This window comes from Xyrauchen texanus, chromosome 18 (genome assembly GCF_025860055.1).
Source record: "Xyrauchen texanus isolate HMW12.3.18 chromosome 18, RBS_HiC_50CHRs, whole genome shotgun sequence".
NCBI classification, from domain to species: Eukaryota; Metazoa; Chordata; class Actinopteri; order Cypriniformes; family Catostomidae; genus Xyrauchen; species Xyrauchen texanus.
Genome location: NC_068293.1, coordinates 900,856 through 925,990, shown reverse-complemented (window position 1 = coordinate 925,990; position 25,135 = coordinate 900,856). Strand labels below are relative to the sequence as shown.

The 25,135-nt window shown below is 38.5% G+C and overlaps 1 protein-coding gene across 1 annotated transcript; it reads right to left on the bottom strand.

Moving 5' to 3' along the window:
- Nucleotides 1–908: 908 nt before the first annotated feature.
- prkra (protein kinase, interferon-inducible double stranded RNA dependent activator) lies at nucleotides 909–24,689 on the bottom strand. Its single transcript, XM_052148744.1, has 8 exons — nucleotides 24,649–24,689; nucleotides 24,101–24,276; nucleotides 23,718–23,799; nucleotides 23,557–23,626; nucleotides 15,331–15,448; nucleotides 15,147–15,241; nucleotides 5,059–5,221; nucleotides 909–2,224 (listed from the first exon to the last, which is right to left on the bottom strand). The coding sequence occupies exons 1-8, from the start codon at nucleotides 24,663–24,665 to the stop codon at nucleotides 2,067–2,069; spliced, it is 879 nt and encodes a 292-aa protein (XP_052004704.1). The 5' UTR covers nucleotides 24,666–24,689; the 3' UTR covers nucleotides 909–2,066.
- Between the last annotated feature and the right edge of the window lie 446 nt (nucleotides 24,690–25,135).

The following is a 25,135-nucleotide window of genomic DNA, read 5'->3' as shown; positions in this document are numbered from 1 at the left end:
CTTGTCACTCCCCAACCCTGTGTGTGTATAAATATTAGGGCTGGGAAATGTAATGCATCAATTTCTATTAATATTGTTTTAACTTGTTAAAAAAAAAAAAATTACACAATTAATGAAGTATCCATTTTTCTTTTCCCTCCTGAAAATTCATAAAATAGGAGAAAGGTGTCCTGAGTTGTTCCTGTCAGGCTACTCAACCTTACAGGCTCAAACTCAGGCACCTTTGTACAATAGCAGAAAATTCACAAAAGATTTTCCCCACTTTCTGTGCCATAAACAAAACTGGCATATATACATTTCCAGGAGGTACATGCTCGACTTGACTGTACATCCTAACCACCCAGAGCAGGCCACAACACCACACTGGCTCACTGATTTAATTTTGGCTCAATTTCACATTATTGTTAAAATAATGTAAAAATTACTATTGACTGCTAGTGTTTGTAAAAGGGTCAATTTAGTATTATAGGATTTTGTCCTGATTTAATGGATATTTATCTTGATCAAACATTCTATTCAATAGAACATTTCATCACTTGATAAGCCTCTTTCATTTACACAGTTCCAGCCAGAAGGTTGAACACACCTGGCTGTATGAATGATTCTCATGTTCTGAAACACCTTAAAGGGGTCATGAAATGCAATTATATATATATAAATAGTTGAAAAGTGAACACTGACTAAGGCTGTCAGTTCCTAACATCTCCTTTTGTGTTCTATAAAAGAAAGAAAATCAGGTTTGGAACCACATGAAGGTGAGTAAATTATGGCCGAATTTTCCTTTTTTGACGAACTATCCCTTTAAATAGCCCATTTAAAAGATCTCTCGTGATGGTATATTTAGGAATCTGTATAGTTCAGATTTAATGAAAACTACAAAGATCATTTGGACCAACTTTAGTGAAATATTTCATGTAAGTTTCATGGGACAGAAATAATTAATTAGGAAAAGTACACGGTTTAAAAAATCATAACCTTAAAAGAAGTGAAAATGATTAAAAATGCTGGTTTCCACATATGGGTTATGAGGCCACATCCACATTCATACATTTTCAGTTGAAAACAAACCAAAGAAAAACCAGATTTAAGACTACATAGGCTTGACGAACACCACTTGTTTATTTGTGAAATATGTAGCATAAAGTCCAATTCTTCTGATTCTAGGGCCTGTTTTACACAGCTTCTGTTAAAGCAGTCACACGAGCACATGAACAGCAGAGGCATGACTGCAAGAAGAGCTTCAGTGCGGAGGGCAAACATCTTGGAAAAGCACTAGAAACCTATTCAGCAACCAGTGATGGGTAGTAACAGATTACACATGACCTGGATTATGTAATCAGATTACAAAAATCAAGCACTGGTAATTAGAGAACATTATATGAAATATGAATATGCTCATTTAAAAATGTAGATAAAGGATTACAGATTGCTTATATTGCCTTTTAGTTTTGTCTAGCAAATTGTTGTTTGATTTCTGGAGGAGGATATATTGGCATTTAATACACCTATAATTTGATTTTCGTAAAATATTTAATAAACCATTATATTAGATTACCTAAATTGTCATTATAAAGATTTCACTACTGATTATAATTTCAGTTGTGTACTCTGTAATCAGTACCATATTACATTTCAGAAGTATTGAGCAATTTATTTTTTGTTCATTGCTTGGAAAAACAAAACAATTATAAACTTAAGCAGGAAGTTAATTACTAGTTGTAAATGTAATTGTATATTAGATGTCATGGCAATCAAGTGTGTAATAGTTCTTTCCCATGTCTAATAACCATTTATACAACAAACGGTTTATTCTTTAACAATTATAAATGAAGTGTGGTGTCAAGGAATGACTTTAATTGAAATGTAGCTGCACATCGCTTACGCAGCAGAAACGCTGTCGTGTGGAAGCTCGATGTCTGTCTGCTCTTGCTTAAGCCAGCTGTGTCAAACAAGCCTTGGTGAATCAATCTGCCGCATCTTCGTGGATCAGTACGTGCAGGTCTGCTCGAGTTGATCGGAGTTCAGCGTTAATATACATGGTGTAACCGCTGGTCCCAGAACTGCTGTTAGTGTTGATTAGCGACCATCTTAATGTACTGTAGAGCGTTGTGTGCAGCAGTGTTGTGGGCGTTACTGCTGGTCATTCCAGATCCGTGACACACTGTCACCGGCCTGGTGGACAGCTCCACCAAACATTGGTACTGCCCATTCACTGTCAGCTCATCTGAAACACAAACAAACCTGTCAGTATAGACTTTTGAATATGAACATGGATGACAGCACATAGCAGGTGGCATTTAAAAGAAGAAAAAAAAAGTTAAGGTAAACACTAAATACAAGACTGATGCTCGTCACACAATCTTGCGGAGGTTTGTTGTCACTTTAGTTCTATTATCTCCATTATTTACATCAACAATTCTATTATTTTGATCCCGCAATTCTCTCTCACACAACTCACACATAGGGCTCTCGAGATGATGAAATTTGGCTGGCGATTCATTTTCAAACAAATAATTGCAATTACGACAATTGTCTCTTTTAAGGCTTTCACAATTAATTGTCATAAAAATGGTCATATTTATTATGGTGCATGTGTGCTTCACACCTTAAGAAGTTATTTTTTTACATATTAAACTTCAAATATGTCAATTAAATAATAAAACCAGGGTATATGATTTCCTTTTAAGTTTAAAAAGGACCCTACTAGGCCCGAACAATACGTCAGATTATAAGCCAGGACCTGAAATGACTCACTATCGTTATAATTTCTTCTCCTCGCAAGTACTGTTGCAATGGGCTGTATTTTATGTAAGTATATAGGCAATATTCGTAACAGTACTGAAACCGTAAACATACAGTTTTAAACAACAGCAGCCCCTTACAACAGCATAACGGGAAAAAGGCTTCAACTTACCGTTTATGCACCGAAACTTCTTTTTAACTTGACAAAGTGTTTAAACACTTATTAACGGTATCAGGTCTACCTTAAAAACCACGACACTTCCGCGTTTGCCAGTTTATGCCGAGTTTACACTACATGATTTTAAGCCTGATTTTCACTCGCAGACAGTTTTGTGGAGATCGCTGACAAAAGCCCGAAATCATAGGCAAATCGGAGCTTGCTCCCCTGAGCGATGATCGCAATGTATGAATTATCAAAGACGCGATATGAGAGAAGCACCAACGCGTCATCAATGTCAGCGAGATATCTAGAATGTTAAATATCTAGACCTGTCTAATGTGAAATATGTGAAATATGTTTTGACTGAATACAGCATTGTCCTACAGCCAATGAGAGAGCAAGAAAAGGGGCATGGAAGCTTCAGTAGGAGGACTCCTGATGTACCTGCAACAGAACATCAACTAGCATGGCTGCGGTATCAAGAAAGTCTCATTGGACCGAAGAAATGGAGGAAACATGTGGAACATTGGCAGGAGCACCAGCACCTATTTCTGAACTGTACCACAAACAAGTGGAGAAAGAGGAGATTTGGAGAGAAATTGCAAATTCTCTCGGACAGTCTGGGAAGCAAATAGGCAGATTTTTCAGTAAGAGGTACTTTTTCATATTGTAACCAATAAAATGTATGATTAAAAACATACACATCATGTTCTGAAATGCACAACATATGATCATGCATTTGTTTTCATATCTCGTATCACTTCTCGCATGTACTCTGTTATGAAATGTAATTTGGAGTCCAAGCAGAGTAGTGGGTAATTTGTCAATAGTGAAATGTTTTGTAATGTGTTCACCCATATCGCCGATTCCTCGTGTAATTTGAAAACACTACGACTTCAATGACAACACAGACAGTTGTGTAATATGAACAGTACCATGATCCAATGTCTTTGAAAGTCGTGTAGTGTGTAGGAGGCATAAGCATTCATGCTAGTCTTAAAGGGGCTGTGTCACTTTTCCGCATGTTTAAAACGAATGTAACTTTTTCTAATCGCATATATGATGCTGTGGTTTGACAGACAATGCAATGTACTATCAGAAGAAAATGACAGATGCATTCTTTAATTTAGGACCATATGAAGCTGTGGTGTGGTGGACTAGCACAATAAAAAGGCACATTTTATTAAAGGATTCTTTACATGTGGACTTGTAAGATTCAATTATGTCAAATTTGTTTAAATTATTTGATAAATCAATTGAATCAATTGTGATTTTTGCCTATATAACTGAATCCAAAAGAATAACATGTACCTTGTACAAGTGTACGAGATATCATACCATATATCATTATTTTTTTTATACTTCTATATATATATTTTTATACACATGTTTGATTATTTTGTTCTGTACATGCTGTAGCGCTTTGAGTCTGAGAAAGGCGCAATACAAATAAAGTGTAGTATTATTATTATTACCATACACAAGCTCCTATAATGAATTGTAAATAATTGTCTGGTCCCCATGTTAGATTATACAGCTGCGCATGTAGCATTTCAAGATGTTGTTTTCTTCATGCTGACTGCTGATTTTATTGATTTATTTATTTCACACCATATTAGCTACACATTGAACACTTAATTCTGAGAAAGTTTATCCAGACATATGACCGCTAGAGGCCACTACAGTCTTGTCACTATAGAGATGAAAGGGCCAACGTTAGGTTCTATTTGGAGTTGTTGTATCACAGTCATCTTTAAGGGTGAGTTGATGGTGACACTGCATGGTCATGGTCCAGGGGACTGGTTATCATCCTTCAAAGTTTTAAACATTTTTACTGTGGCGTTCCTAAATTAGGCACCTGTGAACTTTACATATTACCCCATAAAGATGAATGAGAATAGAAAAGGCCCATATACAGGGGCGCTGCATAATAACCATTAGAGATGACTAAGAAAAAGTTCATGGGTGGATAACATGGGAAAAACAAAAGCCATATGTATACCAATGCTCTTTTGCTGAAAAAGTAGAAAACAACTGGAGACTAATTGGTACATTCTTGTTTATGATATAGTTTCTGTGTTCACAGAGTGTGCTTTTTAAAAAGAATTTACTTTTTGGCTTTTATTTTCTTACATGTTCACATAAACATGACTTACCAATGTCCATATACGTGACCTGAAAGCCCTGCTCCAGAGAGAGCTCCAGCAGCATTTGAATATAGTCTGTGTTTGGCATGCTCAGTGGTGTCGTCTTCAGGACAGAAATGTTCTCTCCCACAGAGTGCCGAAGACGCTCCATATACACACGAGACGGTGGGCTCTGGGACCACAAAGAACAGCAGGTCAATAGTACATATATGACAACATCTGGTAGCCTAAAACATCCAACTCATCTAGTAGAGGAATATTTGAACTATAAATAAATCTGTTGTTTTACTCACCCTATTGTTATAAATGCAAAAATGAAAAATTATTAGTTTTCTTTTTTTATATAAAGGATTTTTTTTTTTTTTTAATCTTCACTGTTGTGCACTATGTTCAGGATCGTGTTTGCTTAATAGCAATAATTAATACTTATCTAAGAGAATAATTCATTATTATATAACAATAGAACATTGATTAGAATCTATGTTAGCTTTTTAATACTTTAAATCAAAAATCATCAAAGATAACCATCAATTATCAAATTCAATAGATTATTTATTTGTATCAAATATAATCATTAATTATTAAAATCAATGGAACATTGTTGAATTTGAAGGATCAGTAAGCTAGTGTTAATTCTAATCAAACAAAGATAATTAATTGATTATCAAAATCAACAGAATATTAATACGGATTAATATCTCCGGGCACCACCCTGGAATCAGGCACTAATAACCAGACAGTATAACAGCCTCAATGTTAGATTGTTCTCTTAAGAAAATAGACATCTGGAGAACATCGACATTCAAAAGGAAACAATGAAGGCTTGAATCCGAGCACTGACACCACCTGCCAGCCCTTGACACAGGTGTATGCAAAACAAACCAAAACACTTCTCTTTCAATAGAAAGTTTAGTGTTATTACAGTAATATCAATTAATAATCAATACAATGCAGTCAATAAACTTCTGACTTAGAATTACAAACTAAACAGTGACATGATTAGATATGGTAACTAAAATAAGCCTATAACAAATGAGAGGAAGGTATGTGTGTGTAAGGAGTGACACGCACCAAATGGTAGATGTGAATCTCATACAAGAGTATGTCATGCAAGGTTTCCAGCCAGAGAGTATGGCCGCGAATGTGGGCGGAGAGAAGCCGGTTAATGACGTCTTCCCGTTTACCACACGTCTCCACTTGTAGAATAACTTGGGGACAAAGCTGAGCTTTATCAGCAAGTCATCTAATAGCCAAATAAGTGTGCAGGTATGTTTGGGAAGGGTCGCTTGTGTGTGTGCGCATGTGTGTGTGTGGGGTTAGTACGAAAGAGAGAGAGAGAATAAAGTGGTGGCACCGAAGCCAGTTTCACGCTCGCGGGAGAGAAAGCAGCTGTTAGTTGATCACTCAGAGACGTGGTGAAAGGCTCATAAACTGCTCCAGGGTCTTTAGTTCTTTAATGGATAAACTCAGTGTGCCATTCTTACCCGCGATGGTGTACACAACAGTCCAACGTGGTTGGACTACAACACAGCAAATCTCATTAGTGATAACAGTACGTTACAGTAATAACTCAAGTATTATTAGCAGCAATGAGCGGACACGGCAGTCCGTAAACTGTACAATCAAGAACCTTGATACATAAGAATAACACACTATAATAATCTCTCTGCCCAGACGTAAACCTCTTGAATTGTGTGAGGATGCGGATAGCATGCGTGTTCATCTGTCCTTTAACTCAAGACTTGGTTACTCAAGGCTTGGGTGATGACAGGAGGCCGATTCCTCGCTCTATTGGCAGGCAGTACAGCAGCTTATTCTCGGTGGGCTGGTGGAGAAATCAGCAACATCGACTTGGTAGAAGAGGGAAGAGAAATCTTCACTTCTACAGGCAAACGGATGAAGATGCGGATTGCTTGGCGGGCTCCTTCGGATCAATTAGTGTGTTTGGTGGAACACAGAGTACTCTCAAGTTGTCCAGTGAGATGGAGATTGTATGGCCAATGTTTGAAGTCGTAAGTTACTTCCTTGTGCAACAAGGCTACACCTGAGAGCAGCGATCATCTGCATCTAAGCACGGCACACAAAGTTGCTGGAAGCAATGCCCAGAAGGATCTCAGAAGTATTTCTAGTCCTAATGACATAATGGTTGAGGGGTGTTCTGTCGTGCGCCTCTTCCAATAGGAGTTAAGAGTTTGATCCTTTGGAATTTCACACATATGTGTAAAGTGAGAAAGGCTTCATGGGATTTGAAGTCTGTTCTGAACTCTTTGAAAAACAGTTTGATTTTGGTTAGTCAGTAAGGTTGTACGACTGTGTGTGTAGGTCTCAGTCAGGCTTTACGACTGTGTAGGCCTGCCTTTTGTCTCATCTGAATACATGAGGCCCAACATTCACGTAGCTCTTTTCTAGACCACAACAGTTCATAGTGACAATGTCTGTTAAGCTCATGGCCACTGGTTCTTGTGTCACGTGACTAATTGCAAATGGTTTTGAAGACAACTTTCATTGGGTGAGAAACAGACCCATATTTAAGTCATTATTCAAAGTTATCATATGGCTTCAGAAGACATGAAAATAAAAAAGGAAAACATGATGTTCGTCTTTGACCATTATGCTGCATCTTGCTGTTTTTTCAGCATCTTGAGAGGGGCTTCAGCATTTAAAAACTGTATCTCAGATTTAAGGGTGTTTCTCAATGCAAAGAATGCAGAGAATGGACGTGAGTTCTTAAAAAGACCAGCCTTGCCAAGCTACCTCAGAAGAAGAAATTTAGAAGGACAGGAAGACATTGAATGTATCTATTGCAAGCTTTGAGATGTACTACAATCTTCCAGTTGCACTGTCCCAACACATTTGTAACTTGTTAGAGAACCACTTGCATTATCTCACACACACCAGTGACAGCATTACTATCATCACTCTCATGAGCCATCAAACTGTTGCAAGCTTACAGCGGAAATTCTTGAGGGAACACAAAACAATAAATATCCTTCATCTGCCAACGTAGGACTGGGTTCTTGCCCAATAGTCACCATCTAATGCATCCTGGATATTTGGTCCGATCAAGAACACATCCAGGTAATTTGATGCATTCACGGTACTTGCGTTCTTGAGGATTAGAATCGAACTTTTGCAGTGGATGATGATGTTGAACAAGTCCATTAGAACATAAGAATGCACATTAAGAAACAGCCACATTGTCCAGTTAAAAATAACTTTTCAAAATGCATCTCAAGACACCTGTGTTTCATTTTCATTCGGTGCACTGCATATAGTTTTTTTTTTAGTGCAGGTGTCACAAAGATACGACGTTGAGGAAGATCAGGTTGAAAAAGATGAATTTATGTGACAATTTTTTTATACTTGTATTCCATAATTTTATTATACCAGTCAGGTACGGGCTTCAAATTAATGCCAATGTAGACCTCTGCTATGAACTGCCGAGGTATGGAAAAGATTCCTCAAATATGCTCCTTTTGTGAGGTCACATGACGCCATGCGAAGAGCAGACATGTATACGGCGAGGTCTGCACACTTTAATATTTTCATGTATAATCCAGTGAGTTTTGATACACCCAGCTACATATTTGTTCTTTGAGGTAAACATGGCAAAAGTCAAATTCCTCAGGCTCTGGAGACATTAAAAGACACTTACGTGCTCAAGCTAAAACATATAATGGGCCTGCGGACCAGGGACTCGGATTGGATGGTGCGATGGGAGAAATCCAGCATCAACCATCCAACATGTCTGTGATGACCAAAGCTGTTGCTGACTTGGAGGATCACACTGTAATACGTCGTTAAATTACGTCATCGGAAAGGGAATTATCTGCTAATCCGCTAGGCGACCAAAATAGAAGTGGAAAGCATATGGGAAAAGCTGGAAGATCTTGAAAATAGGAGCCAACGAAATAACGCACAGACTATTAGTGACACAAGGTATACATCTTGCTTTTGGAAACATTGGACCCGAAGCCTGTATATGTTTTATAAATGATGCCACTTCCGCATCATTTTTAACTGTTTGTATTGTTATTTATATATATATATATATATATCTGTACGGTGTTGTCTCTATGGACCTTCGTGTCTTGAATAAAAGTTGTACTATTAGAATTCCTGAGCATGAAGGCGGCAGAGATATGGTGAAATGTCGACTCATTCCGAGTCTGCTCCACATAACGGGCCATAAGCTGGAAATCGAGCAAGCTCACAGAGTCCCGGCTCGCAGATCTGCTGAGGGAGACAGGCCACGATCAATACTGGCCAAATTTCTAAGATCATCCGATAAATATGTCGTGTTGCGCCAGGCGAGGAGCAAAGGAAAACATTTTTGGAAGAGAAACGCGATAGATTAAAAGGAATGTAAGAATTACATCAACGGCGAGTAAACCATTTGGTGTTTCTCCTGTGAGTGGATTGACTCACTGTACTTACTCTTGGATGTCTGAGGAAGCAGAGCGCCATTTTTTTTCTTTTTGTTTTGGTTCCGCCTAGCGCCTGGAGTTTGTTTTGTGGAATAACACTCCTTCAAGAAACTTTAGCATTGATGGAAGATCACTTTTACACTGAAGTTCCCTGCCAGATTGAGAATGGATACTAACGATGGCCGCAAAATATCAACAAGCCCACACAACGGATGTCTTTTATAAAGTTGACGGACTGAGTAAGTCATGGTGTATTTTATTTTTATGCTGTCTCCGATAGAATAATACACTCTTGACCATCCAAGGAACCGGGATGCCCGTTTTGTTTCTTTTTGTGCTGGTTCCGCCTAGTAGCTGGAAAGAGTCTTTTTCTAACATTCCCTCTGTGAAATCTGCTGGTGGTGAAATATTTACCTCGGCCATTGATATTAATAACGCCTTTAAAGATTTCTATCTTGATCTTTATTGTTCCATGTCTTCGTCTACTGATGAAGATATTCGATTTTTGGAACTTGTGGAACCATTAGAACTCCCTAAATTGACGACTGAGCAAAAACAATTCCCTTGATTCTGAGATAACCTTGGAGGAGCTTGATGAGGTGTAATTAAGGCCTTTTTTATCTTATGCAACAGAATTGGCTCCAATTTGTTAGAAGTTTATACAGAATTATTAAAGAATGGAATGCTTCCCCCCAACCATGACACAAGCCTGGATCAGTACGATTCTTAAAAAGGACATAGATCCAAGGGAGTGTATAAGAGGGTTCATACACGATTTTAACAATAATTTCCCATGACTTGAGGCTTATTTTCATGACCATACATTTCCTAAAATGTCTATGTAGACATGTCAAATAAGAAAAATCCATGTCAAAATTTACCAGAGTATATCTTAACTAAAATGTATGACAACTGACAAGCTATGTGGTTTACTACAAAATAAACATTTATTTAAATAAAGCTCACTAACACACCAGTATGACTGTTAAATAATATAATGTGTCAAACCCTGAGAACTCCATTGTGTAGCCTTCATAAACAAATGTGGAGGGACAAGAATGTTTGAAAAAAAAAAAAAAAAGAAGAAAATAAAAGTGTCCGTTAACACTGACTTTATTAATTAAGATTAGTCCCAATGAAAGATAACTCCAATTATAAAAACACTTTTAGGATAAATGAGCCGCGTTAACCATGTGGAGGCATTTTATTTTTTCTGCTGATGTCAGACTCTGTTTTCTTGAAGTGTGGAGCGCTTGCTTATTGACCTTGTGAATAATCCACGCCCCGTCTGAAGCTATTTCTGTAAAATTAGATCACCATATAGTGGTAGCAGCATTGCTCACAAAGTTACGTGTGGATCATGAAAGGCAAAACCAGAACCAAGATTCATTTTAATTTTGAGACAAAGGAAATCGACACAAATAGATGTCAATTTATGTGTGTGTGTGTGTATCTCTTGTTCCGCAAATGCACATTCAATGCTTCTCAAAGACTATTTGTGTTTGATTTGGAAGATCTCCCTATGGTTGAACACACAAATAGTGATGTATCTGTAAAAAAAGGAACAATTGTAATCACAAATATGCCTCTAAATTAATGTACTGGGATTTGTACAAATAATTTTGAATTTCACATACACAAGTTGAAAGGCATTTGTCTGTGGATTGAAAGATACAATCGGACCAGAGTACAGTTTCTATTCTCACTCATGCGAACAATGCCACAATTCCAGTGCAACAGAATTCAGACCACATCCTACAGGTAGTCTTGGGTCTGCAAACCAGTTTTCACATTACCAAATTTAATGCGAACCGTGCTCCGTTTCGGACTAAACTGCCAGCATGAAAGCCCCCTGCTTTTGCTCCGGTACACTGATGCGACTCTTGACGGAAAGATCAAGGGACATCAGTGACCACCAGCGCAGGTCTTCTCTCATGTTTTCCATTAAAAACAGGAGAATGTATGTGATACTGAGACTTTTAATGATTGCTCCTCAAGAAGTGAATAATAACACTGCTCAGACTCACAAGCAAACATCACCATAAGCTTAAATAACATGGCAAGTTATTACATACAAACATTTAGAGCCTTAATATATTCAAACAATAATGTAAATATGAAATGTACTAATTCCTTGTACAGTATCCATATGAACTTGAGCAATCGTGAGGGAACTTTTCCAGCATTAATAATAATAAATCTAATTTATCCAAAACGACAATTTTTCACTCACTATTGATAACTCCTCCGTTTCACCCTCCCCCCAGGTTAGGAGTTTGGGTGTCATCCTTGACACCACATTATCTTTTCAGTCCCACATCAATAACATTACCCGGTCTGCCTACTTCCATTTACGAAACATTAATCGCCTCCGCCCCTCACTTACACCACACACTGCCGCCATTCTTGTCCATAGTCTTGCCACTTCCCGTTTGGACTACTGCAACTCTCTCCTTTTCTGCCTCCCTCACAAATCCCTTCATAAGCTTCAACTGGTCCAGAATTCAGCTGCCCGCATCATAACTCGAACCCCCTCTATTCACCACATCACTCCAGTTCTTCAACAGCTTCACTGGCGCCCGGTCCAGTTCCGTATTCAATTCAAAATCCTTCTGTTAACATTCAAGGCCATCCACAAACTTGCCCCCCCATATCTGCCTGATCTTCTCCATGGTCCAACATCCACCCACTCCCTTAGATCCTCTTCCTTCATACACCTGTCTGTCCCCCCCGCCCATCTCACCACTATGGGGAGCAGAGCATTTAGCCGCTCTGCTCCCAGTCTCTGGAACTCACTACCACCCAGGGTTTCCGTTGTCCGGTAATTACCGGACATTGGCCGGTAAAAAAATTAAATGTCCGACAAAATTAAATCTCTCCGGTCAAATTGTCCGATTAAAATTGCCTAATAATCCCGTCCCCCTAACACAATCTGAATTTGAGAATAAGCCTAAAATGTATAAAGCAAAAATACACCGATCTCTTGCTATGTTATAAAGGAACAGGCTCTATCGTTTGAAAGTTATGAAACAACATCGCATGCTGCATTTCAAATAAAGCGCACGCCTAAAACGGCTGCAATATAGACCTAAACAACGAACGATTGAGTGAGACGTTTCAAATATGGCCAGGCCCAGGCAGACTAGCTTTAAAAGCTTTTTCAGAGGCCAGACGATGGTGAATCAGGAACATCTCATTATAGATAGATCAGAGCTTCTAATCCGCGCATTCGTGCAGTTTTTTTCTCTATCATCAAAACTGAATAGCCTATGTTCATCAGTGCATGGTTACAGTCTATATCAAGCAGGGACACGTTTGTGTGCATTTTATTTTGTGATTTCACCGAATTAATAGAGAGTCTCCGCAACGGCGATAGATTGAAACGCTGCGTCCTAGTGAAGATTGCGCAACTTCGCGCAGCGCGTCGTCCATGCAACTGATAGCAGCGGACACGAGCGCCAGCTTGATTTCAAAAACAACAGATTTTAGCGCTAGATCTCTTATTTAATAACGGACTAAATGAATGATCTGCTAGTTAACTGGAGATGTTTTATTTATTTGTATTAGGTACATCCGTGCCTCAATGTTTCAAAAAGTGAATGTGTGTGAAACCACAGTAAAAAACAATTGGCGTTGATTGACGCCAATCGGACGTTCATGTTTTTTTTTTTCGTCTATTTGAAAGTTAAGCTAATAATAATATGTTGCATTCTATACGGCCTGATTATGTCATTTTTTAAGTTACATAGACTGCCTCCAGTTTTCCTCAACTTGACTAATTAAGAGGCGATATATTTGACCGGCATATCATCAAAATGTCCGTAAAACGAAACCTCTGCCGGTCACTTTGACCGGCACCATTTTTTTCTAGCGGAAACTCTGCTACCACCCCAATTTAGAAACATCGATTCATTTTTCCACTTCAAATCGCAACTCAAAACACATCTGTTCAAAAATGCCTCTCTCACATGATATCAATTGCTCTACCTCTTTTTTTTTTATGTTGTTGTTTATTTAATTTTGGTGCTTTTAAATGTCTTATGTATCCCTGTATGGTGTCCTTGAGTGCCGAGAAAGGCGCCTTTAAATAAAATGTATTATTATTATTAAGGTGCCAAATGCGACATCGCATGGTTATTATTATTAAGGTGCCAAATGCGACAAATGCATTGCTGCGCAAACGGAGTAGATTGCGTAGTAACGCAATCTACTCCGTTTGCGCAGCAATGCATTTTGCATACTGCTGCTCCATATGGGCTAGGAGTAGCGCTTATTCACGTTGCTCCATGATCGTGGCAAACTTGAAGAATTATTAGCACACTTGTACTGCTGAAAATATTTTTTTGAAAATTACATGTCTTTTCCAAAACATTCAGAGTTAACTTGTTTTTCCATGACATTTCCAGGCCTGGAAAACAATTTCTAAATTCCATTACTTTTCCAGGATTTCCATGACCGTATGAACCCTGGTATAAGTTACCGTCCAATTTCCCTGATCCAGCTAGATGTAAAAAATGTTGTCTAACCGATTAAGTTATGATTATCAGGTGGGGTTTATCCAGGGCTGCAGCTCTTCTGATAACATTCAGCATTTTTCAATATCATGTGGTCAGTAGTCTCCTGTTGCTGTCATCTCACTTGATGCCGAAAAAGCATTTGATATGGCAGAATAGGATTATCGTTTTAAGATTTTGGAAATATATGGGTTCAGGAGTACTTTTATTGGATGGATTAAGTTACTTAATAGACACCCGGTATTGGCGGTACAAACAAATGGGTTAATTTCAGATTATTTTACTCTGGATAGGGGCACACAACAGGGTTGCCCTCTTTTCCCATTATTGTTCTGTCTTGCCCTGGAACCATTAACAGCTGTGATAAGAAGGGAAGATGATTTTCCAGGTGTGGTGGTGGGAGGTATGGTTTTTGATTCACGCAGATATTTTAATATTCGTCTCTGACCCTTCTGCCTTGCCTCGCCTCCACAGAATTATTACATTATTTTCTAAGTTCTCAGGATACAGATTTCAATTGCTCTAAATATGGAGCTTTGGCTCTGACAGCGTACTGTCCAGTAACGACTTTTCAGCCAAGCACTTTCCAGTGGCCCAAACGGGGCATTAAGTATTTGGGCATTTTATTCCAGGAAAATTGTGTTCATTTAGTTAGTTTGAGTGATGTGGGCTTCATTACATTTATTTATGATTGGGAAAGTTAATGTTATTAAAATGAGTTGTATTCATTTGGAATGGCAAGCGTCCCAGATTACATTTCAATAAGTTACATAGGCCGATTGACAAAGATGGGCTAGGCCTACCCAAGATTATATTTTATTATTATGCATTTAGTCTCAGACATTTGGCTCATTGGTCGCTTCCACCTGCGAGAGCCCCTCCCTGGTTCTGTATAAAGCAGGAATTTCTTGCCCCTATTTTACCATTGCAAAGCCTATCAAACTAATCTGAGAGGTTAAATTATACCCCGTTATTACACCCCCCGGTAATTTACAACACTCGCATTTGCAGTGTTTAATTCGAAAAATTTTTTTAAATGTTGCATTGTGCATGTGGCTGAACCCCAAATTATGTATTAATAAGTCCCTTTCTGCTAGTCTGAGTGGTGGGTACCTGGAAACCATGCACTCTGAATAAGTGTGTGTGTCATATTTACCCATGTGATTTCAGGGGATCCTGACAAACTCTGCAATTTCCCCAGCATTCGTTCAGCTGCTGCTCGTCTGGCCAGCTTTTTTGAACTGCCTGTCCCTGAAAACCAAGAACACATGAAACAACATCAGTACCTTTGTACTCGGAGTGCAGTGCTATGTCACGCTTTGAAGAGCTACTAATGCTACCTGTCTCCTCCAATCCTTCTAGACGGCAGCCAATGGTGAACTCTTTCCTGTGATCAGGCCCTGATTCCATACACAACACATACTCGGGCAGGCACCACACCCTCTGCATGGCCAGTTCCTGATAGAATTCAACATGGACACAACAGAATTAATACACTGAAAAATAGAGGTCGACAAATTTAACATTCGCCATTAGCGCCGATAACGGTTTAAATCTTTAAATGTAAAGTTTGTCAGCCTATTTGAGTTTCTTTTCAGCTGGTCACATTTATACTTTCGGTAACAGCTATGGCAAGTTACATGTTGGCATTGATCAATAGAAATGCCTTTATTTGACTGAAAATAAAGGCTGCCGCACCGGTAGTACTGAGCACAGACGCACAGACTCAATCCTGTACCAGCACACAGTATGACTGACACACAACAGCTTTAAAACGCTCACAGGCTTATATTGCACACATGCTCTGTTACTTCTTTTACACTGAAATGGACAATTAATCAAAGTGACATGTCCTAGTGTGATTTATTAAACCACTGAAGGCTGCAATCTTAGTATGGATGAGTCCTTTATAAATTCGACTACTCAAACACCGGAAACTCCACAGATATTGGGAGTCATTCTCGTTCACTCACGGTGTATTAATAGTGAAATTTCTCAGTTCTCGATATTGCAGTAAAAGGTATTGGTACCGACAACTAAAATTTTGGTTATGGAAGTAAAATCTCGAGAAACAAATGCATAACTAACTTGTAATATAGTTTTTGCTATTTAACAATTAGAAAAAATAGCAACTTTTTCTACTGTTGGATTTATTTTAAGTGAAGTGCTACAAAAGTGGGGTGTAAAGTTAAGGTGCTCTATGGTCAAGGGTACAACTTCGTTAAACTAAAAATAAAATAGTCTCCGAAGGGAGGGGATCATGCTCTGCTTCAGTATGTCACAGTACATGTTGGAATTCATGGTTCCCTCAATGAACTGTAGCTCCCCAGTGCCGGCAGCTCTCATGCAGCCAACCGCTGTATGGTCTTGGCCACCATGCTGCAGCTCAGTGTCAGGGCCATCTTTATGTAGAGCAACAATTATTTTTTTCAGATCTTCAGAGAGTTCTTTGCCATGAGGTGCCATGTTGAACTTCCAGTGACCAGTATGAGGGAGTGTGAGAGTGATGACACCAAATTTAACACACCTACTCCCCATTCACACCTGAGACCTTGTAACACTAACGAGTCACAGGACACCGGGGAGGAAAAATGGCTAATTGGGCCCAATTTGGTCATTGTCACTTAGGATTGTACTCACTTTTGTTGCCAGCGGTTTAGACATTAATGGCTGTGTGTGGAGTTACTTTGAGGGGACAGCAAATTTACACTGTTATACAAGCTGTACACTCACTACTTTACATTGTAGCAGTGTCATTTCTTCAGTGTAGTCACATGAAAACATAATCAAATATTTACAAAAATGTGAGGGGTGTACGCACTTTTGTGAGATACTGTAAGTTAAATGTGTTCCAAAAAATAACTGTGTGAATGAAAATTGGACTGATGTCTTACAACTAAATTGAAAGAACACTGTTTTTTTTTTCTACAGATGACTTACACTAGAATTACTGTTCATTTTGCTGATACATTATCCAGTATACTAGTTAATAATAAAGTGTTTCTTAATAATCTATAAATGTATTATGAAATAATGTGCAGTTAGAGGTTTGTGTTTCTTTACATATTAAAGAATACTCCCAATTAGTTTCACACAGTAATGTTAAGATATTCTAAACTGATTATGCAAAAAAACAACACTGGAAGAGAAAAAGTGGTATCGGTGCATCCCTAATGATTATGATATTGATTGAAGCAAATAAATTATCCCATACCAACTGGGCCTGTGTGAAAACGTATTTGACCCATTAAATCCCCAAATCTCTGAAACTGCATTCTCTGGTCCCCTCCCTGCTCGTCGTGGTGACGAGGTTTATAGTAGATAAGTGTCACTGAATGGCTGGATGTCTGAGTGAAGAATAAAATAGGATTTATAGACAATTGGGGTTTTCAAAAAGAATTTTTGGGGTAGAGCTGACCTGCTAAAGAGAGACGGACTCCATCCCTCCAGGGAAGGTGCCACTCTCCTCTCTAGTAATTTGGCTCATAGGTCTTAATAATGATAGTATTTGACTAACTGGGGCACAGGTCAGGAAGAAGACAAACCGGTTAATCCGAACGTCTGCTAGCTGCCTTGAGACGTCACACAGGTCACATAAACTACAACACAGAGTCTAGATATCTCATAGAGACTGTGTCTGTTCCCCGAACTACCAAACACAAAACCCTCACTAAATAATTTAGAAAAAATTTTATTAAGGTCAAACTTGAACAAAACAAACAAATTAAAAATACACATCATATAAAAATAGGGCTACTAAACATTAGATGTCTTTCTACCAAAGCACTAATTGTTAATGAAATGATTACAGATCATAGACTGGATGCGCTCTGTTTGACTGAAACCTGGCTTAAACCGGATTAATATATTCGTTTAAAGGAATCTACTCCACCAGGTTATTGTTATAAACATGAGACACGTCTGAAGGGTTGAGGAGGTGGAGTTGCTAATAATAATGATAAATGTGACCCCGTCAGATATAAATAAAACATTTCTGTTGTCTATTGTCCTTGCTACAATGTATATATAGATCACCCGGGCCTTATTCTGATTTCCTTGGTGAATTTGCAAATTTTGTATCAGATATTGTAGTTACTGTAGATAGAGCTTTAATTGATAGTGACGTCAACATTCACATAGATAATGAAAATGATACATTGGGATTAGCATTTATAGATATTCTCAACTCTCTTGGAGTCAGACAAAATGTAACTTGACCAACTCGTCGCCATAATCATACGCTAGATTTAATTGTCATATGGATTTCATGTTGATAATATAGAAATTCTGCAGCAGAGCGATGACATCTCTGATCATTACCTCATCTCTTGTATGCTGCAATCAGCTAATGTTACTCAATCTACACCACGCTATCGTTCAGGTAGAACCATTCTTTCGACCACTAAAGATAGCTTCACTAATAATCTCCCAGATCTATCTCATACACTCAATAAACCCCAAAACCCAGAAGAACTTGATGAAATAACACAAAATACAAATGCAGTCTTCTCTAGCACTCTTGATATTTTCGCCCCACTTCGATTAAAGAAAATTAAAGAAATAAGCCCTGCACATGGTACAATGATCACACTCATGCTCTCAAGAGAGCAGCTTGGAAAAATGGAGTGCATGTGGAAAAATACTAAATTAGAAGTATTTCGTGGTGCATGGAAGGATAGTGTCTGTAGATACAGACAGGCACTAAATGCTGCCAGGTCAGCATATTTTAGTAAACTCATAGAAAATAACCACAACAATCCTAGATGTTTATTCAGTACTGTGGCTAAATTGGTTAGGAATAAAGCCTCAACAGAACCAGATATTACGTCGCAGCACAAGAGTAATGACTTCATGAATTTCTTTACAGATAAAATTTACATAATCCGAAATAAAATTGGAATTATGCAATCATCTGTCATAGCACCTCAGAAAACAGTGTCTAAGGGCCCTTACATAGTTAACGCATCGGTACGCGTACGCGTCTGAAAGGCTACGCGTCGCTACGCTTCGGCCGCCATTATGCGTTGATGCGTAGCCAAATGTGTCGTCCTAGTTTTTGATACACGATGCACGCAATACTATGCGTTGTCGGTGGGGGCGACATTGCAAGTATTGTACATTAATTCAAGTATATTATGTTTACAGAAGAAGATTTGAATACAATGGCGGGCGAAGAGGAAAAATTATGCGAGCTTATACGCATACATCTGCATTTATATTTAAATGTCTCTCCTCGTCCATGCTTCGCATGGGAAGCACCAGACACACAAACTCACCATCCTGATCTCTTTTTTGGTTTATCTCTGCGCTGCCTTAGATACCGCCTATGTAAAATCAGCAATATGCACTCCTCTTCAGTTGCCATTTTGATCTGAATATGACGTGACCCGACTCTACTAATATCACCAGACTCTACTACCCCCTGTTGCGGGAGCAGTGTATTGCATTTCACGCATCGCCCGTAACTATGAAAGGGAGCGCGTCGCTCGCGTCACTCGCGTTGCTTGCTCGCATTGACTATGTAACGGCCCTATTATTTTCTCATGTGCAACTTCAATCCTTCTCTGTCATAGGTCATGAAGAGCTAACAAAACATCAAAAGCCACAACATGTTTGTTAAATCCTATACCAACCTCTTAAAAAAAAGGTATCTCCTGTAATTTCAGAACCTCTTCTTAATATTAACTCCTCGCTATACTTAGGACACGTCCCAAGATACTTTAAAATGGCAGTTATCAAACCGCTTATTAAGAAGCCACAACTTGGAGAACTGGCTAATTATAGACAGATTTCAAATCTCCCGTTTATGTCAAAAATACTAGAAAAGGAAGTATCCTCCCAATTATGTTCATTTCTACAGAGAAATAGTATATACGAAGAATTTCACTCAGGATTTGATCACGGCTGCTTTTCTCTTCTAGAGCTTTTAGATCTTAGTGCTGCATTCGACACGATAGATCACGACATTCTCTTGAAAAGGCTGGAGAATTATGTTGGAATTTGTGCAGTTGCATTAGCATGGTTTAGGTCATATTTAGCAGACCGCTACCACTTTGTCTATGTAAACGAGGAATTGCCAAACCAAAAAAAGTAAAATATGGAGTGCCACAGGGATCAGGGCCTCTGCTTTTCTCCATGCATATGCTTCCCCTGGGAGATATTATCAGGAATCGTGGAATAAGTTTCCACTGCTATGCCGACGATACACAACTTTATATTTCTTCAAAACCTGATGAGATTTCACAATTCTCGAAATTAGCAGAGTGTATCAATTAAATAAAAGATTGGATGGCCAGAAATTTCCTTCTACTCAATTGTGACAAAATAGAGGTACTAATTATTGGACCAAAAATCTCAAAAAATAAGCCACTACAATATAATTTGACTCTCGATGGATATTCTGTTACATCATCTTCAACAGCGAAGAATTTAGGTGTTATATTTGATACCAATCTGTCCTTTGAAAATCAAATTACCAATGTTTGCAGAACAGCATTCTTCCACCTAATAAATATTGCTAAATTAAGGCATATGCTCTCTGTTGCGGATGCCGAAAAACGAATTAATGAGTTCATGACCTCAAGACTAGATTATTGTAATGCATTACTGGGAGGATGTCCAGCAAGATCAATAAATAAACTTCAATTGGTTCAAAATGCAGCAGCCAGAGTGCTCACAAGAACCAAGAAATATGATCATATTAGCCCCATTTTTTCATCGCTACATTGGCTATCTGTTAAATTCCGTATTAATTTTAACTACGTACAAAGCTTTGAATGGTCTAGCTCCGCAGTAATTAAGTGACCTTCTACCACGCTATATTCCATCACATTCATTACAATCGCAAAATTCTGGCGTTAATAGTTCCTAGAATATCCAAATCCACAAAAGGAGGTAGATCCTTTTCATATTTGGCTCCTAAACTATGGAACAGTCTCCCTAACACTGTTCGAGATGCAGACACACTCCCTTAGTTTAAATCTAGACTAAAGTCTCATCTATTTAGCCAGACATACACCTAATTTATCCTCAAACCCACAATTAGGCTGCTTTAGTTGTGTCTGCAGGAACCAGAAACATTGATCATGATTTAGAACTCTGCAATAAATTGAATGGCATCTATGCTTATATTATTTTATTCGTTTCCCTGTCTCAACCTCGGGACTTCTATCCTGAGGTCACCAGAACCGGCTGGATCCAGCACCATTCCTGCTTCATGTTGGACTCCACTGCTTCATGTCGCTGAATGATGAAGACTAAATGCAGCCTGTGCCAGCCAAACATCACTTCAGTCTATTATGATGGACTTCAGAGGATGAACTGATGCCAAATCCAGAGGATGAACTGATACTTCATATGCCATTGTCTGAACCTTGGATTTAGGATGGACCACACCGAACCTCACCGAAATTACCGGCCAGGTTGAACTGCGTTTCACATCCCTGATCTCTGCCTGCGTCACCTTGGTCTATTGATGGACTACGATCTTGAAATGGAATGCATAGACTAACAATTGCCAACAAAAGCCTTCATCAGCCAATTAACAAGGACAATTGCATCTATGTGAACTTCTGCAGTTAATCCAGGATGGACTTCAAAGACATTAATCATTAATCTTACAGTTCAAACAAAATCGATGTTTAAACACTGACCCTTAACACTTACTTAGGTTAATAATGTTAAACCATGACTTTAACTATACATAAGTCATATTTACATTATATTCATGATGTTAGTCAGAGGGGAACTGGCCCCCACAGTGAGTCTGGTTTCTCCCAAGGTTATTTTTCTCCATTAATCAACATTTTATGGAGTTTTGTGTTCCTTGCCACAGTCGCTTTCAGATTGCTCACTGGGGTTTTTAATACAATTATTATTTAATTACTTATTTTTAAACATGATTAACGTGTGTTGTGAAAGCCACTATACAAATAAAATTGTCTTGACATTCATAATGGGGTTCAACTGGACTAGACACACCCAGACCTGATTACTGTCAACACTGTTCGATCAAATCAACACCTAAACAGAACTTTTTCAGCAATGTGAAGACGGCTAAAAGGTCTCACCCAGTAGCACACCATGTCAAGTTTGAAAGAAATTCCAGAAATAATGAGGAAAAAGGTGATTAAAATGCATCAGTATGGGAAGGTTACAAAGCTATTTCAAAAGCTCTGTGACTCCAAAGAACCACAGTGAGGGCCATTAGCTTTAAATGGAGAAAACTTGGCATAGTAATGAACCTTTCCAGAAGTGGCCAACCTTCCAAAATTCCTCCAAGGGCATAGTGATGACTCATCCAGGAAGTCACAAAAAAAAGCCAAGGACAACAACCAAGGAACTGCAGGCCCCTCTCATATCAGTAAAGGTCACTGTTCATGACTCCACCATCAGAAAGTCACAGGCCAAAAATGCCATCCATGGAAGTGTGGCAAGGTGAAATCCACTGCTAACCAAGAAGAAAATTAAGGCTCGCCTGAATTTTGCCAAAACACACCTTGACGATCCTGTTGAATGTTCTGTGGACTGAGGAGTCGAAAATGGAACTGTTTGGAAGACTGGAATCCTGTTACATCTGGTGTAAATCAAACACAGAATTGCATATCATACCAACGGTCAACCATGGTGGTGCAAGTGTGATGGTGTTTAGGGCCAGGGAATTGAGGGAAACATGAATTCTACTCTCTACCAGAAAATCCTAAAGGAGAATGTCCGGTCATCAGTCCGTGAGTTGAAGCTCAAGCACAACTAGATTACAAGACAAAAAGACCATGATCCAAAGCATAGGAAGTCCACCCCTGAAAGGCTCAGAAGAAGCCAAATTAAAGTTTTGCAGTGGCCTAGTCCTGACTTGAACCCAACTGAGATGCTGTGGCAAGACCTTAAATGTGGCAGTTCTGCAAAGAAGAGTGGGCCAAAAATCCCCCACAGCGTTGTGAAAAACTGATCTCCAGTTATCAGAATCATTTGGTTCCAGTTGTTGCTGCTAAAGGTGGCACAACCAGCTATTAAGTTTAAGGGCACAGTTAGTTTTTCACATGGGTGATATAGGTGTTGGATAACTGTTTTGCTTCAATATAAAATATATATTTGAAAACTGAGTTTACTCAGGTTGCCTTTGTTTTATGTTAAATCTCATTTGAAGATCTAAAACAATTTAGTATGAAAAATACACAAAAATATAAGCTATGAAGGGGCAAATATTTTTCACAGCACTGTAAAAACATTTTGTTACATAGCATATTGATCTCATATGCAAATGATTTACTCATATTGTAGAGGGTTGCGCATAGAGTAAAATTGATCTTGGGATTTTAAGATATCGTGATCGTTTTAAGGAAGATTGTGATTAATTGGAAAACTGATATTTTTACCAATACATCGATTTTTCAAACTATTGGCCGATTGATCAGAAAACCTTTTTTTTTTTTTTCAACACAGTTATCGGTAAAATCCATTATCGGTCATCTTTTACCGACTGACTGACTGACACACACACACACACACACACACACACACACACACACACACACACACACACAATGCAGAAGTGTTTTATCATTTACCTGCAGTATTCCCACAGCATTGGACACATCACCTGCTTCAGAAGAAATGCCATTATTCCTTCTCTGATCACTAAAGGAAACATTGATAAATGTTAGCTCAATGTACAAGTAATTCATCTATAATATTTTCATATCACAATCTACTATAATGTGTTGTGTACTTAGGCTGGGTGTCCAGTTTCAATAATTTAATTGCGGCTTCTGCAGCTTCATGCTTCGCTGCCTTTTTAGTGGATCCTTCACCTTTAGGAACAAAACGATAGTAATAATTTATAATAACAGTTATAACAAACAACTTACACAAGTTGTCGGATACAATGGGCACAAAATATTGACTTGATATAAAATGTTATAAATGGAAAAAAAAGAGAGAAAAAAAAGAGACTGCAGATTGATAAACAAACACACACACAGCTATGTGGGAAATCGGTCGCCTGGGGACAACGGTCAAATATACAGTTTAGTGGTCATTATACAAAAATATCTGAACACAAAATGCCACCTACTGACCAATTAGAATCATAGATAGATAGACAGGTCTGACCTTTGCAGGAAATTTCTTCTATAGTAACGCTGAACCTGAAACAGGGCTGGTGCGCGTCCCCGTCAGCGCGTAGTAGCTCGTACTTAGGCGCGCTGCCGACTTTGATGCCGTATTCATGTAGGATCTGGATGGGTGTTTTATCCGGACAGTTGACCGGGGGATGTGCCAAACTGACTCTGGAAGCAGAACAACATCATATTAACAATAGACCAACATTCAATCAAAAGACAAAGAGAGACGCGATCTCAGAGCGCAGCAAAACGAGCAACAGATAGGGCAGACATTGAGCAGTGCATGAAAGAAACACTCTATTAGCAAACTCTATAGCATATACACAGTGTGCTAAAACAACATCCTGTTTTTCTATGTGGGCAAGCGCCAAACAGTGTGGCACATCAAGCTTTGTTTCAGTCTTCACAAACCGGAAGCGCTTCGAACATTACATGAAGCATAGAGCCAAGCCGAGTTAAGCTACATCGTGTGTTATAGAAATAAATATGCAGATCAAAGGATAAAAGCTTGTGTGTAATATTTAAAAGTAGCCTTACAGTGGATCGGCCATCATTGCTGTCTGTATGCGGCTTCTGGTATGATTGGCAGAAGCGCTATCCAATAATATTTCTCTATGTTGAAAACAAGTCCCGCCTTCTAATCAATACTACCAATCGTAATTCAATGTCTTATTGCTCCGCCTCTCATATGGCGTAGGTTTGTGTTGGTTGTAACCAATCAAAACTCACTAAATTCACCGATCCGCCAAAGAATGAAATCGTTCACGCATTCCCTATTGAATGGCATTCCCTATTGTTCATTTATGGTCAGAATCAGGATAGTTAACTATAAAATAACGTATAATAGGTTATTCAGTATATTATGCATGTATTCTTTTTCCCAAATACAAATTAGTAATTTTTTTATCTTCTTATTAAGAAGATGCGTTCTGATTTTTGTATTATTATTATTATAATTTATTTTATTAATTACATGATACATGTGAGGTTTTTGACTCCCTTTCGATTTCCCTGGACTGCTTGT